The 17,071-nt window shown below is 40.5% G+C and overlaps 1 protein-coding gene across 1 annotated transcript in view; it reads right to left on the minus strand.

The window, feature by feature from the left end:
* Nucleotides 1-11,067: 11,067 nt before the first annotated feature.
* vwa8 (von Willebrand factor A domain containing 8) overlaps nucleotides 11,068-17,071 on the minus strand; it is a 69,668-nt gene continuing 63,664 nt past the window's right edge. The window contains exons 43-45 of the mRNA XM_075480162.1: nucleotides 14,688-14,786; nucleotides 13,875-14,113; nucleotides 11,068-12,519 (exon numbers count right to left, since the gene is read on the minus strand). Coding sequence (XP_075336277.1) covers nucleotides 12,411-12,519; nucleotides 13,875-14,113; nucleotides 14,688-14,786 — 447 coding nt within the window. The 3' untranslated portion in view covers nucleotides 11,068-12,410. The remainder of the gene's footprint in view (nucleotides 12,520-13,874; nucleotides 14,114-14,687; nucleotides 14,787-17,071) is intronic.

Below are 17,071 nucleotides of genomic sequence, written 5' to 3' on the forward strand. Positions count from 1 at the left end.
TGGCATGATGTTTTTCTGTGATACAGGAAAGTGGAAGATTTAGCCATTGTGGCTCCACAAAACCCTCTCTCCCTGTCACCATTTCTTTTATCATTCATCATCATTATGGTCATTACAGCCTCTCTCCCCAGGGCTGTTGTTGGGGATAAAAGCTGGCTTAGACATTGTCTGTAGGACCCTACATCTCTGAGGTCAACAGCTCCACCCTCGTTTTGTGCTGGTGAGGAGACAGCAGGATGACACATGAATACAATTAATAAGACAAAACAATTAGACTAAGTGCTTTTGCTGCTGGTTGTATAATAAATTAATAATAATAATACAGAAAGGACATTCATCTCCATAGGTCTGAACTGGCAAAATCATCCCTGATTCCATGACCCCTGACATACACTGGGATGCAGATGCAGGAGAAAGCGAAAAGGAAAACTAAGATTGGAGAGGTTTAAAGCTTCATGAGACCAGACTTAGTTTGACGTAGTGGTGTGGGAGGGAGGCAGGGAGGAAAGAAGGAAAGACTTGAACAGGGAAAGAAAGAGGAAGGAGAGGAATCTGCTAAACAAATCAGCAGAGCGTTTGTTGTGCACACAGAGTCCAAAACACATTCAAATCATCACGCAGGGACTGGAACAAACTACAAACAGCAGCGACAATGAAAAAAAGTTTCTGCTGTCAGTGGCAACATGTTTAGTCACCACGGCAACAAGCCTTCTAACGTGAGTGCAAGTATGCAATATCTTTTCATGTGACTGTGAGCTGGCCTGAGGACTACACCACCAGTCTCAACTTCTGATAAGAGAAGTGCACATGTGAACCAAAGCCAATATAACTGCGTGCTGATTACACCAGAAAAAAGGAAAAAATTAAATCAGCAAATTAGGGGGACTCTTCTAAATCTGTAATTCCAACTCCTAGTTGTGGCCGATCATATGAAGCGGCGTAAAAAGGCGTAAAAAAGTTGTGCTGGGCTAATACAGTACATTTTTTAAATTAGTTTTTCACATCATGTACACAAGACAGTCTCATGGCACTTCGTAACATGATCTTTAAACAACCTATTGATGGGTATCCTGGGACACAACTCTTTTTTGTGCATATAAAGAAGACACCAAAACATTTTCATACAGGATACAGTATCACAGCCATTTGTTTAACTGCTGTCACCATTTTTGAAAGGCAAAAAAGTGGCTGGAGGTTGTTGCGTTGGAGTTAAACAGTCATGTACATGAGTTTATCCAAGCTTCAATATTGTTTTTACTTCTGTCAGGTTTGTACCATTGCTGTCAACAGCCCTAATCACAAATATTGCAAAACTCTGTGTCGTAAATCACATTTATTTGCACTTTAATTGTAAATGTATTTAATTTAGTAAATTCTTCAAAATGAAATATAACACAAATATACTGAACACAAATGTACTACTACTCTACCAGCCAAGATTTTCGCTTTAAGATGGTGGCATTGTGGGTAACATTGGTGTAGTGAGCTGTTTTGGGAAGCTGGATGCAGCTGAGAATTGTGGAAACAAAGACCCAATTGGTGAAAAGTTATGACGTCGTCTGTCCCTCCTCACTGAAGAATTTATAACAAGTTTTCAGCAATTAGCACTTTTTTTTATGTCATTCAAACTTTTGTAATGAAAACTACAAGCCAGCAGTGCATGTTTTAAGCTAACATTGTCACATAGTAGATTCATCTGTGTTGTGCAGGTCAAAAACACAGCCAGATTGACAATGACAGAAAACATTACATCAACTGTAAATGGTCCTTGTAACTATGGTTTCACTTCCATTTTTATCATGGAAAGGAAAAATCAATGTGTGTCATAATATTAGAGTGAGCAATTTTCATCCAAACACTCCTTCCCTGTCCACTAACATTGCACCACTACGTTACCATAGACACCCAGACGGGGTAAACCAAACACTGGTTGTAACTGAAAGTTCAACACTATAAAATGAAGTGTGCTGTAAGTGCTGCATTATTCATACACAATGAAATGAGAAAACACAATTTAATTTTTCTAAAAGAATAAACGACACAAATTTGTAAATGTTACTGTATTTTGGGCTGTATAAAGTAAACCGGCCTGATTTAATTCGACTAGTCAAAGGATAATGGGGGCAGTGCACAAGAGGTCCCAGAATCTTCAGGACTTCTGTTGCTTTCTCTTTGCACATCCTGTCCGTTCAACTCTAGACAAACACTGTCAGAAGGGAAGTTCCTCTGCATGCCTCATAAATCACCATGTGTGAAAACTCACACACATATATCCACATTAGTGTTGAAAATAGAGCACATCCTACAAAAATGTACTAAAATGCCTTAAATTAGATACTTTTTACGATCAGTATCTCACAATCCTGACTACATTTTAAGTGTATCTTCAGTGTTTTTGTAAACAGTTTCAGAAATTCAATTTCTAGATAACACTGGATCATGAAAAAGTAAAAAAGCTACCATATCATACGTTAAGCGGAAAAGAACAGATGGCTAAAGCACAGCATATAAACTGTTTGTCAGTTGTCAAGGACGATAGCACTATCATATCTTTTCTGAGAGCTGACCACAGCAATATGTGCCAAAACCACATCCTCTGCATGATGTAAGACTTGTCACAAGACTGTATGAAAGGTCCAAATATCTGAATGGGAAGTATTAGTAATGGAGCATGCACTGCCTCTCATGTCTGATTTCATAGTGTTCAATGTAAGTGTACTGTCAGAGAACATTCCTAAAACCTTTCAGAAAAGCTTACATAAAGCTATTTTTGCCTTAATTTAAAAAAGATTGTATCATATAATACCATCAACATAAGTTTTAGTGTGACGTACATTTAGTGTGGGGGATGAGCAGAGAATCAATAAAGAAGTCTGTGGTAGTAATTAGGCCAAAAAAGTATAATGTTGCCAATAAAAAGTGGAACATTTTGGTGTCCTTGTCTCAGCTTTCATGCATGTTAACACAACATACTGCTATCTGGACTGACTGTTATCATCACAGATGTCTCACTCTGGCCCAGCCTGGCTTACCTGAGTAATTCAACAACCAAACACAGATGAGAAAATGACTTTTCCACAGTGACCGCATGTGTTAATCTGTTTAAACTTTAACTATCTGGCATTTACACAGAAAAGCATGAGTGTGCATGTGTTCTGGAAAACACAGCATGTCATTTATTGTGTGCTGTAACTACAAGCAGTCTTGTACACAGCAACTCATTGTGAAGAAAATAATTATGATAATGAACTGCATTTTCCCAAGAATTAATTCTAATTGCATGTCTGCAGGTTGCTTTATCGCTGCTGCTGCTTCAGCTCAATCTCTCTAGTTGTGTCAGAATTCATTTTTGTAGATACTGAACGAAAATCGGTGTGTTGTCTGCCCTTGAATTAACAAAATTGGAAGGTAGGACATTACTGATTTGGAAAATTCTATCAGGGCAACCATGCAATTCACAACCTGTCCTTACTTAGTCCATACCCAAATGTTTGCTTTTGTCTTGACCAGAAATTTCCATTTCAGCCTCACTACATATTAAATTTACTGGCTTTGTCTATAGACTCCATATAAAAGATGGATGTAACCGCTGTGATATCACCCACTTGTGTCACGATCATGCTTGGCTGTGGGGTTTATTTGGTTTCTGGGTCTCAGGCGGGGTTGAGCAGGTTTTCCAGGTTCAGCTCCTGCACTCCTGCTTTGCATCTGCGCTCGTCAAGACGCCTTCATAAGGATCTGCAGGAGCAACCAGTCTTCACAAGATTGTTCTCACTGTGGTAATCTGGGTGACATCTTCGCTTTTTTTCCTAGTGAAAACCTCTTTATACTTAACTTGTCCTCTTGTGCTTCTAGTGTCTGCTCTTGAGTCCGATTTGTGAGTCAGCCCGGCTTTCGCGAGACAACTTCTTCATAGACTTTGGTTTAATAGCTTCAAGTTCAACATGTCAACTTGGACTTTTGCATAATTATCAGCCTTTTAATCCATTTTCACTCCCAACTTGTCCATGCTGATACTTGTTCAGGAGCCCCCTGCACTGGTTTTGAATGCACAGGGTACCCTTAACGTGTGACTTTTGGATGTGCAGGGTTTCCCAAGATGGTAATGTATCAGGACATACAGGAGTGACACACAAATGCTGGCAAAGCTTTCTGAAATAAAATGTACTTTATTGTATACTTAAAAACCTAACCTGTTTTCCTAACCTTAACCAAGTATTTCTTTTTATTGACGAAGATGGTTGCTTGATGATGAAGTGGAACAGTGGTGGAGCAGAGGAAGTCTAACGACAAGAAGTAAAACGAAGGGAAAAAAAGGCAATGAAGAACAGCAGAGCCAAAGCTGGACTTCAAGACCACTTTCATTAGGGATTTGATGGTTTATGCCTCTCCACCCTTCTAATGTGCTTACTCAATCCATGGTAATTGTAGATAGCCTAGCATGGTAGAATGACGTTCCCTCTAGATGTTTACTGTTGGTGCAGAAGGTGCGTCTCTTACCATTGCAGAAGGATAATATGCAGCTGTAGAGCAGTTCCCTGTCCCTTGAAAATTGGTGTGAATGACTGTTGAAAAAGTGTCCGTATGCAACAAGTATGAACCAACACAAAGCAATATGTTCCCATGGTCAGTTTTAGCAACCATGAACTGGACTACCATTGCCTCTGCTAGCCAATCTTTAAAGATCTGGACCTTTATAGCACTTCCAACAGATGCTGTGTCCACAGGAGGGTGGTCCCATGCAACTTGTTAGGGCTGTGCCCATCCAGACCCCATGGGCAAATACCTTACCATCAGGCGCTCGCTGACATGCCTCTCCTAGACATACACACCTCTCCATGGTAAGCCCCAGTCTCCTTTACCAAGGTGAGGTGACTAAGGCTACGTGCCCACGACAACGGTAACGACAGATAAATATCTTGCACACGGCGACGGCGTTTTTAGGAGTTCAAAACGGAGAAAACGCAAACGCCCTCCAGAGTGGAGATCTTGAAAACGATCCAACCTCTCGTCGCCGTAGGAACAGTTCAAAACGCAGAAGTGCGTTTTTTGCACATGTTAAGTGGGTAGTTCTCCATTAACGACTCCCATATCTCACTATATTTATTTTGGACACTCTCCCAATCCACATTATCCACTGCCTTCCTGGCTTTGTAGTTCAGTGTCGTGTTCAGGAGCAACTGGACCTCATCATCTGTCCAAACAAAGTTTGAAGGCGTACTGTTGTTGCTGCCGCGCTTCGCCATTTTCTTCCAACTGACGCGGAGGAAGTAGCCACAAAACAGGCATTTCTCATATTTATTAATAAATAACTCATATAACAATACCAAAGGTACTGTTGCTACTGCCACCTACGTCCGGGGCGTGCATACTACATCGGCAAACTGCGAGTTTTATACATTTTCCCTGTTCCCATGGTTAGACAGATATCCACCCCAAGACGCTCGTGAGAACGCAGATAAATTGTGGAGGAAAAAAACGGACATCTGCGTTTATGCTTCAGAGCGTTGTCGTGGGCACGTAGCCTTAGTTCCTTGCTTTTCTTTTAGTATCCCAGAGTTTTGTTCATGAGTGGGGATAGAATGGAGAGGTTGTAGTGGAAGGAGTGGTTTTGTAAAAGGCATACCTGTTGATTTATGGGTCGATCTAAGTTCCAATTCTCATTTATGGTCATGAGCTGTGAGTGAATGATGAGATCATCAATACATGCAGTCAAAACGAGCCTCTTCCATAGTGTAACTGGGGCCTTCCTTTGGGATAGGGTGAGGCCCCCAATCATCAGGGAAAAACTCATAGTAGAGTCTCTGCTCCTTCACATTGTAAGGTGCCAGTTGAAGTGATTTGGACTTTGGACTTTCTCTCTTATTGTCTGGGAATTCCTCCTCTCTCTTGGGTATTTTTTACACATCCTAAAGGATCCTTCCTGAATAATTCTGGAAGTCAGAGACCCAGCACCCATCCAGCAGTATATCTTGTTGCTCCCTTTAGATTGCTGGACTGTTTTTGGCTCCATCCCCACCAGAGACAAGACATAATGTATGTCAGGACATCTTTTGACTTCAACCCAGTTGGAAGTGAGATCACACCTGGGGGGTCCTGTTCCAGGAAGGGCCTTCACCTGGAACCATGACTAGCCATTAGGTCACATTTCTTACTTGAGATATTTCAGACTTTGCACTTATAATTACACTGAAACATGGGAGTTTCTTGTGCAAACTATATTTTTTGTGGGTCTGTCTACAAACCTTTTATTAACATGAGCCCATGTTTGGAATTTGAGATCAAAACTTCATCATTAGTTCTATGTGAGCTTGCAAGATGTGCTGAAATACAGTGGTGTAATCCCCTCTTTACAGCAGTTTGTTTTTCATCACTACGCCGACAGTCTGACCGACTTCCCAATCGTCTGCGTATCAACATTTCTATGCGTCAGGCGCTCCACAAATCTGTCTTTGGATCTGTCAGCGACTCGGCTCATGAGGCTCCTCTCAAAATGTACAACTCAATTAAGGCTTGACAGGGGCAGGTGTCAGGTGGTCGCTCAGTTTGTGCAGAATGTGGTTGTCTGCCAAACTCAGGATCTCTTTTGGCCAGATGAGGCTAGTATTTCTCTTTTTATTTTCACCACACTCACTTTCGCTCCACAGACTCAGAGAAATTAGTGAGAATTATTGACCTTTAGCTGTTTACTCCCTTATCAACGCGACATCAAGCTTTGGAATCTTGTGCATCTCCTTTTCCAAAAAGGCCAGGGTGCAGAGTAAAATTTGAATAAAAGCAGATTACAAGGACTTTAAAACACTTTAGAAAATACATATAAAGTGATACAAAAAATAAGAAATCAAATGTTGAAACTGAGCACTTTCACATTTTTTTTAAACATATGTTCAGCTCAGATTTAATACCAGCAACAAATGGGTGGAAAAGTTTTGTAATGCTTCAATAATATACCTGTGAATCATCGTAAACAATGAACTTGTCAGTAAAATGATTGGGTATAAATACCATCTGAAAGGCAAAGTCTGTCAAAAGTAAAAGTGGAGAAGAGTTCAGCACTTTCTGGAAAACTCGGAAGTCAAATAGACTATTTATAGATCACTCTTTATCTTCTTAAAAAAAGTTGCAGTGTTTGGGGGATTTATTATCTTCAGTTCATAATGTTATTGACAGATTCAGGGAAAAAGGAAATCTCTGTAAACCAGTTGAAAAGTTGAAAACCAGTACACATCTTCAAGCCCTGTGGCAGCACAACATTAAAAAGACACAATTCTTTAGTTGAAATCACTGCGTAGGCTCAGGAGCACCATTTGAAAATCACTGTCATTGAACACAATTCATTTCTGCTTCCATAAATTAAAGTTAAAAGTTACATATCATGAGAAAAATTATGTTTTTTTTATGCTTAAGAGCACATACTTGGGTGTTTTAAATGACCATCAATTCAAAAACTCTGACATAACACAAGCCTGTCTCTTCATTTGGGGCCATTCAAATTTCCAGGGTTACTGTTATGCCACAGAATCAGCTTTGAGTAGAGTTATCCAGCCTCCTCATCTATATCTGCACCAGCTACTTCACATCATCCTGCATTCACTGTATGTCAGAATTGAGAGGTTTGAAGTTTTTTTTGCTCTTTTACTAACAAATTCCCATCATGAGCTATATAGTTAACTAAAGAATGGAATTAGCTGATTATGCCCTACCAGTACTTTGTATAGAATTTTACCTTTACGTTGTAAGCTGCTTTTCCACCTGACTCAAAAAGCAGAAGCCAGGGTTGATAAAACTCTTTACGAGCAAATCTGACTTACTGTAGGTGTTTTCTTTGATTTTTTTCCTGTCAAAAGTTAGTGTAAGGGAAATTCTGAGTTCCCATTTGTTAACAGTCATCATCAATAATCACCATCAATAGGCACACACAAGTGCAACAGCCAAACTATCTGCCTGCACTGCAGACCTGTAACCAACTGAAAACATTCAAAGCTTTGTTAAATTCAGCTAAACAGCTGAAGTCCGATACTTCGAACAAGGATAAGACATATTTTACCATCAACACTACAGCAGCTGGTCCTGAAAGATGATGCAGGGATTAAAAGGAGGGGAAATCAGGTGTTTAAATGATTTGCAAATGACACAGGGCAGCTGGTAAACTGCCTATTGTCCGAGTAACACACACACCTCTGGTTCTGCTGTCTTGTGATGCCGCAATAATCAGCAATCAATCGGTGACCAGTCAAATTCTCCATGTGGTGTTCCTCTGTGGTCAATAATGCTGCAGTTTAGCCTCCAGTCAACACAAATATTGGTCACATTTATCGAATGTTAGTTTGAGTGTTTAGCTTTGTCAATCACCAGGTCCAGACTCAAATATGACGACATCTACCATAATACCTAAAAAATAGTTTGGCACACAAACTGCACACAAAAACAAACTGAGTCACACATGTTGTGAATATTTAAGAAGGGGGAACACAAACCAAACAGACACTGAGCTCTGACTAATGCATCTAATGCCCCGCTAGTCTAGACGTCTTTTCTCTCTTTTGTAATCACACAGGGATTTTTCAAGTAGGCAGACCAGCTGTGCATTACAGGTAAGTCTGAGAGCTTACCTAATATCATTCCAAGAGTGTTTGTCTTTTGCAAATCCAGGGTGATACACAGTTTGTCAATAAAGCTTCACCAGTCAGACGTGTCTTTATTGGCACACAACCCTCTTGGTTGGGGTAAACAGCAGCGCAGTTAGGAGGAGCTCATGTTGCATCTCATTGCTGTATTCTCTTGGCAGAAAACCTAAAGAAAAAAAGTCACCAAAGTGATGGACAGACATTTACAAATGATTTTCTGGGTGCTGGAATATAAAAACCAAGCAGCAACATCAGTGCAGCAGCAGAGCTGTCAGCATGTGCCGCTGAATATGTTCTGAAGTAAGAACCCACACTGTAAGATTTGTAACATTGTGTTAAGTTGTTTTGGCTTTTTGCAACAGAGGGTGGGCCAGTGACTGCTTGAACGAGTAACGCATGGAAAAAGTGACCGTGAGGAAACGAGAGGGAAGCCGAGCGCTCTGTGATTCCAAGAAGTTCTTCAGTTTCTAAGAGGCGAGTCGTTCTGGTCTCCTGCAGAATAATAAACAACACAGTAACACAATAAAGGTCCATGTGGTGCATAATTACTGCTTTAACTAATAATACTAAATAGGCCGCCACTACCATTGTATTTCATTTTAGGAAAAACATTACAGAGGGTTATGAATCTCTTAAATGTTTGTATCCAGGTTATAAAAGGTTATTATGTTATTTTAAAATAGTCGCTGTCACTACAGCAACTTAAGGTCATCATACGAAGGAGTTCGTGGCAAAATCAAGGAAGCATGTGCCTGATGTAACAAAGATCCCAAGAATGGCTGAAAAGTTGAAATTATCTTAGTCCTATGTTAGTATTGAAACTAACTTTAGTGTCAGAGCGAACAAACTGAAAGCTGTGCAAGGACTGACTCCAACTGCAAGATCTAAATAAGTGTGGAAAAATAAAGTGCCTGGGGCACCGTGTAGCTCAACTGGTTGAGCGGGAGCACCATGTAGAGCGGTCAGAAGCTCCTCAATGCAGCCACCCTGGGTAGCTACTTTCCAAAAAAATCCTAAAACATAAATCAAACATCTGCAATATTAGTGTTAATTTTTCAAAGTTGCACTTCTTTGTGTAGAGCAACGCTTTGTTTTGTCTCTGTATCATCACTTCTCTTTCAAACTGAGCTCAAGCAAAGTTAGATTAGTTACATAGTGACAAAGAGCAGCATTATTCTGTGGCTTTGTGGCCTGCAGTATGGCAGGGATTTACTGTGTACACCATTGATTGTATTGTACTGTACTAACACAATGTAAGCCTATGTGTACCTGAAGTGTATCTCTTTTAATGTCCCCATCAAATTCAGTGTTCAAGCATCTGTTCCAGCATGATACCACATCATTATACCCGTTATTTATTTATTTTTTTTTTAATTGTATTTTAGAGTTTGTATTTTCTTGAATAATCATTAAAAAAGGTTGATGACTCATCTTGCGCTTTGGGGGCTTGTACTAATTTGTTTCCTATTGTTTCCTATAAACACTTTATACTATTTTAGAAGAAGAAGAAGTGCAATGGTAGAAGAGCTGAAAGTCCATGTTAATTCCGACAAAAAAGATACCAGAACACAGCACAATGCATTGGAGTTTGTTGTGTATGTGGCTGCGTAGCTACAGACTGGTCAGGGTATCCACGTTGACCCATGTTCAGAGAGCAAATAATGGGCACCAGACCATCAGAACTGGATCATGGATCAATAGAAAAAAGCTGCCTGGTGTGATGAATCACTTATTCTTTTACATCGTGTGGATGGCTGGGTCTGATTGTATCCCTTACCAATAGAAGCATGGTAGCAGCATGTTCCAGGAAAAAAGGCAATGAAGTTCTACTGGGATACCTCAGGTCCTGCCATCCATGTTGCTTTTTCATGTACCACCTACCTAAACATTTTGCTGATTAAATGCACCTCATCATGGATCAATATTCCCTGATGGCCTCTTTCAAAAATGGTTTGAGGAGCTCAACAACAAGTTTGAGGTGTTGACTTGGACTCCCCATTTTCCAGATTTCAATCCAATCGAGTATTCCATGGAGACCCCACCTCACAGTTTATGGGATTTATATATAGTACCTGAGGTCTAATGGAGTCCATTCCTTAACAGGTCAGGGCTGTTTTGGTGGAAAAAAAGGGGAAACCACTCAATATTAGGCAGGTGGTCAGTCCCGCTTTGACAAGCATCTGTGGAAAGGTCTTACTGTACCATAAATTAATGAATTAAAAAAAAATCTACTATTGTGAAGCACTTTCAAACTTTAAAAAGTGCGTTACAAATACAATATATTGATTTTTCTAATATGTAAGTCGGAGAGCTGTCTCAACCCATTGAGAAATAATTTAGGGAGCATTTTAAAACTGAATACTGGGGTAAAACCTTTGTGATTAATGATATCATTTTCAGGCAGCAACAGAAACAGAAATAATCTCCAATAGACAAAAACTGGACTTAAATGAGCAATGTTGATTTATTCATTAAAATATGGTACATTACCCGGTACATTGAATTAATGACCATGGACAATTAAATAACTATATCAAAATCGACATGATCGGAATATGCTCTCATATGCAGTTTTAAATGCCTCTTAAACATTAGGTATCAACAACTATACATGTTACGTTTTTGCTTTTGAATTAGTCAGCAGTGTGAGAGGTGAAACAAAAGAAGCTGATTAATTAAAAACGGGACATCCCACTAACAGGGAAGCATCAATACTGACTGACAGATGGTCAGACTGTTCTATTGATCCCACCAGTCCTGCAAAGTGAGGCGTGAGCGCCAACTATAATAGCCAGGAAAATCTGATATGGTGTTTGATGCACGTGGCACTTTAATCTTAGCATGTAAAGCTAAGCCCACACTGACACCACCAAGTCTCAGTTCTTTTTATAAATTAACCCTACAGTCGTCGAGGTGTGTGTGTGTGTTTGTGTGTGTTTTAGAAAGAGAAAGGGGAGTTGGAGGTCTGATAATGAGAGAAGAGCTGAGATTCCTTGCAGGACTGAGAGCGCACAGGGCGTCACAAGGTCCAGCAGCCAGGAAGGAAAGGGCTTGTGCATGTTGACATAGATGCTGTACGTCAACACACGCGCGCACACACAGCAGGGGGTTGTGCAACAGCGGCAGCCTTTAAAGAGCGTGTGCAGTCAGGTGGGAAATACCCCGCTCACAGTTCCAGCATTCCACAGGAGCCAAGTTAATGCTGCTCAACACATCCAAGTGTCGGTCAGGTCTGTGTTTTCCTGTGAGCGCCTGAGTGTTTTTGTGTGACAGCTGATAAACGAGGAGGAAATCCAAAAAAAGTGGGGCTGCGATGTCAAGCTCTGAACCCTTTCCTATGAGTTGCTCACATCCAAAATAGTACACAGGCGTGGGTGAGTGCGTCAGCTCTATGTCAGTCAAGTACACAATTAAGAACAACAAGCTAAACTGCGTTTGATCCCCACGAGGGGTCTGAGAAATGTCACCACTGCAGTGCGTGTCATTTCACCGTCACACTGACACAGATCACAGGCTTGTCGTGCAGTCTCTGTTCCCAAAGGGAAGCTACAAAGGATCTAAACAATATTTAACTCTGTCATGCAAACACGTGGCTGTCACAGCTTTCTGACAGACCGAAGGTTTCTGTGAAACAAAAAAATGGAACCGTCTGACCCCTCAAGGTCAGACCTAGACCTGATTCAGCTCCATTATCTGATATCATGAGAGTGAGTTAAGGGCACACTGTGAAAAGTCACTGCCAATGTTTTGATTTTGTTCGTGTATGTGAGCTGCGTGCTTGTGTCAGGCACTGGACAGCATTGTTGATGTGAAGATCTGCTGCAGTATTTGGGGGATCTGCTTGGTGTCCATAGCAACAAAGGATCTCCCTGCTGGAAGGGTCTTCTGGAGTCTGAAACAAAGCCAAGAGTTAAACTGAGGGACTGAACTTTAGCATCGGAAACATTTCCCAGAATAAGAACACAGAGTGGTGCTTGTTTGTCGGGTGAACTGGTGCAAGATTTGACATTTCTATTTGAAGAAATTCAGCATATTTTAATCATTGTATTAATCCTTTGCTTCTACCCAGGTCAACCATTAGGAAATATGGACGGAACCATCACCATGGGGACAACACAGAGCTCTTCATTTACACCCACTCCACTGCATACAAAAGAAACTTTTAATAAAAAAGTGAATGTTTTTTCAATATAAAATAGTGTCTAAACGCAGATTTCAGGCTTTTTGAGGTCAGAAATGCTGCTCTTATATTAGTGGTCTTTTCTCCCTTATTGTTGGTGACTCATATTATGCAAGTGAGTTAGTTCACTACACAAGTGTGTTCATCACGTTTGACTGGCCAAATGTAATATTTTCACAGTACCAGCTGGGGGTTGAATATCAGGTGACACGTTCAATTGTCTTATTAAAACAATGTTATATGTAGATACATACAGAATATGTTGTCAGTGATATACATTCTTCCCATTTTAAACAGTTTGTCCAATAAAGTAAAAGTAATGGCATGCACAGTAAAACAGTCAAAAAGTGTCCACACATGCTCACGTTTCCAGGACTTGTCAGTAAATCATCCTTGTTCCTATTTCCACACAGTGACACGAACTGTCCTTGACTTCTTTACCTTACAGTAAATCTGACCTCTGCAGTGAATTTTTTTTCCCTTCCTGTTTTTCCTAAGGCATCCATTCTTCAATCTTTCATTTTTTTATTTCTCGCTGTCCCTGAGTCACAAGCAAAGCGCAGAACAGGCTATTAGTCTGAAGTTCATGACTGCAATCTAACCAAGAGGCCAGCAGCTCTTCAAAGGCTCTGAGCTGAGAGGGGGAACCGCTTCTGGCTTCTGAGGAGGAGGAGCGAACCTCGGAGGGCACTTACCCCTCTTTTGTCATGCCTTCAAAGCTCAAGACTTAATCTCAGACACAACATCAAAGCTCTGCAGGACGAACAGCAGGAAGAAAGTGAGGAGGCCTCTACTTGACAAAACTGGATGGTCACTGTTCCACTTAACTTTGAAGGATAGTTTTTCTTGATTAGTTTTGCATGACTGGCTACAGTCATGATTGGACTGCTGGGCACTTCAGACTCAGTAGCTCCCTTATCACATGGGATGAGGCTGTTTAAATGTCCTTCATTTGAGCTCTTTGCATCAATATACAGTATATGTACACAACTAAAATCCTTTTCTTTTTCTCTCCCATTACCCGTTGTTTTTAACTCCACCAAGATGACTCATGTCAACCACCTCACCTTTCAGCCTGATCGCCGAGGGAGCCGATGAAGATGGCGAAGGCGTTGACCTGCGGGTCGGACATTAAGACCTGGGCAAAGCGCTCAGGCCGGATGCCATAGCGCTCCAGGTTTGCGTCGCTCAGCACCACCACAAAGTGTTCATCAGCCTCTTCTCGTGCAAGCTCCTTGATGCTGGCCTCTGTGCCCTCCAGAGTGAAGTCTCCACTCATACAGAACTGAGAGTGGGCATGCATGGTCTGCAGGGCGGGGCAAATGGAACAGCTTGTTAGGAGCATGCAACAGAGATGAGGCTACAGATTTCTGTAGAAGTTACACATTTCTAGCTTTCCATCCTTGGATTAGAATCATTTTAAGGCTTGCAGTATTCAGCCAGAACTGACAAATGTTTTTGAGAACTCAGCAGCTTCACAAAGTAAACATGAAATACTGATCCTTCCTATATATAATATTACCCTCCATGCACTATGGGATTGATTGATTATGAACGTTAATGACTCAAACTGCAATAGTTGAACTATGTTTCCTGCAAAATCCCAGTAAAAGCAGATGCAACATGTGAGTAGAAGAGTTTCACATGCATGAGATATTGTTTATTCATGTACTTCCTGTCAATGTTTGAGGTTTAACATGGTTCAATCATTGCTTTCATCATACATGAAGTCATGTATGACATCATGACAATCCATACCCTTACCATAAAGTTTAATCAGAAGGTAATACAAACCACTTTTTAATTTTTTTTTAGCTAATCCTATGTCCATGAGTGATAATTATTAACAAAAGCTGACTGGACTGATTGTAAATGTGTACCTTGAGGACTTTGAGTCTCTGCTTGTTATTGTTGGGGACTTTGTCCACTGTGACCAGCTCAATGTCGTAGCCGTCGCCTGAGTGGCCCACTATGTCGTACTGTGTGGAGAAAAAACAGTTAGTGACTTTACAAAATAAAAAAATGTAAATAAAATGCAAGATGTGGGGAAACTTAAAAAGATATTTGAAAATGTTACACAATTTTTGTGTAACCTCAAGATGTAACGTCCTCACACGGCACTTAAAATAGGACAACAAACTAAGAGCGAAGACGTAAGAGTGAGGCTGCAGAAACGTCAGATCGTAACTCATAGAGGGGCATTCTCTTTCCAACTGCTGCTGCATGTTCACCTCCTCAGAGGTGTTCATGCCTCCCATACAGCATCCATCATAACTGGCTTACATAAGGCTCCACCAGCGTGCCACTTGGGGCCCCATGCTGCTATTTCAGGGACCAGGTATTACTAATATGAGCGTGGCATGCACCTGTCCGCATCACTGTTGAAATTCAAAACATTTACCTATTTAAAACCACCAATATAATTTCACTTCATCACACAGTCCTGACATGTAAGCTGGCTGTTGCCATTCTGGCTTGTGAGTGGACGTCTGACTAGAGTCATAAATATGACATGAAACTATAAAGTGACAAATTCTCAAGGCTAACGTTGCACCGAGCCTCCTCTGCTTACGTGCTCTGTTTCCAGCAGAAATTTAAGCATTGATGGTGGAAAACTTTAAGACTCCAAGTGGTAAGGCTCACAATGAAGGTGTGTGTGTCCTGTGCGTAATCAAATGCACTTTTATGGAAGGAGTGCTATGTAAAAAGAGCAGTTAGACCAACATGTGATGTGGCACACTGAAATTGTGTGTGTTATGTGATGAGTAATTAGGTTGGGTTGAGTGTCACTTGGGGGCCGAGAAGTCTGACTCCCTTCCAATTTTTTGCACACGCTCTCGTCTCTGTGTCTCCTCTTCTTTCTGTGCTGTCTCCATCGTCTCCTTCATCTTTTCAACAACTCTACTTTCCTGGCGACGATGGACTCCTTATTTTCAACGAGACCGTGTCGACTTTGTCAACTCATTCCTTCCAATAACAGCATGCAGTGCAACATTTGCTTTACATGGTGAAGTAGACGGCCTGAAGAACCTGGATTAGCAGCACTGTGACTTAATGTGTTTTGAGCCATGTCACCATCGGTAGAGTCCTTGTAATAATCATTGGGGAATAAAACGTAGACAAGCCAGTTACCCAATTGCTCATTTACATAAAACCTGTAGAAGTGAGACTATATTAGTATTCATTACAATATCATAAAAATCAATATAAAGAGTTTAAATAAGGTTTAGGACTTTGCTGAAATCTGGAAGCTTCAAATAGGTGTTTAAAAGCATTAAAAACTTTGAGTTGAGCATCACAGCTTGTTCAAGGAAGCTTGAATTGTTGACAGATGCTGTGGCCGTATAAATAATTGACTGTTTGCCTGTTTGAAGGTGTTGTTTTCTGAACATTGTTGTTGTGGCTGCATGTGGCTTCTATTTACATCGATGTAAAACACTTTTTCAAAAGTCTTAAAGCTGTCTTTTTGTACTTCACTGTGAAAACACTAAATTTATACGCCTTTCCTAATTAACATTATATTAACCTTGTCTAACTGGCACAGTTAAACATAATTAACTGTTGATAGGCACAAAATAAGGATTTATTGAGCTGAATAAAGCACTAATCTAACTTCTAATTCAACACCTGTAAAAAAAAACAACAACAAAAACAAAAATGCAATATTTAGCAGTTGACCTGTACCTGGGTTAACTACCAGTATTGTTAACAGGCTTCAATTTCAACTCAGAAATGGTCGTGGCAAAACAGAAAAATGATCTAAGAAGACTTCATAAGGGCTTTGATACTGTATTCCTAACAGGATTGTCAGAGGCTAAACTGGGTATCGATACAGAGGGACAAAGTTGATATAAGTTTTTGATACCATGGAGGAAAAATATTAAGAGGCATAAAATGTTTCCATAGCACCACCACAAAATTGGAGCATCGCTTACAGTTACTTTAATGCAACACCCTCATAGGTTTCCATCTTTAAAAAAAAAAAAATTTATTACAGTTTTTTGGGTACTGGTAGCTGGTCGACAGGAAAGGGGGCAGAGAGAGCTGGGAAGGCATGTGGCAACATGAGAGCATGGGACACCTGCTCAAGTAGTTGAGCTGTACGACACCCCATATGCTTCCATCCTGACTGCATGACTGATAAAGAAATTATTTGGTCTCTATAAAGGGAAAGATAACTGTTCATTAAGGCTTTGTTTGTTTTTATAAGACAATGTAAAAATAACAGTTATTTGTTAATATATACACACAAAAAAAGGCTATA

The sequence above is a fragment of the Odontesthes bonariensis genome, chromosome 12 (assembly GCF_027942865.1).
Source record: "Odontesthes bonariensis isolate fOdoBon6 chromosome 12, fOdoBon6.hap1, whole genome shotgun sequence".
NCBI classification, from domain to species: Eukaryota; Metazoa; Chordata; class Actinopteri; order Atheriniformes; family Atherinopsidae; genus Odontesthes; species Odontesthes bonariensis.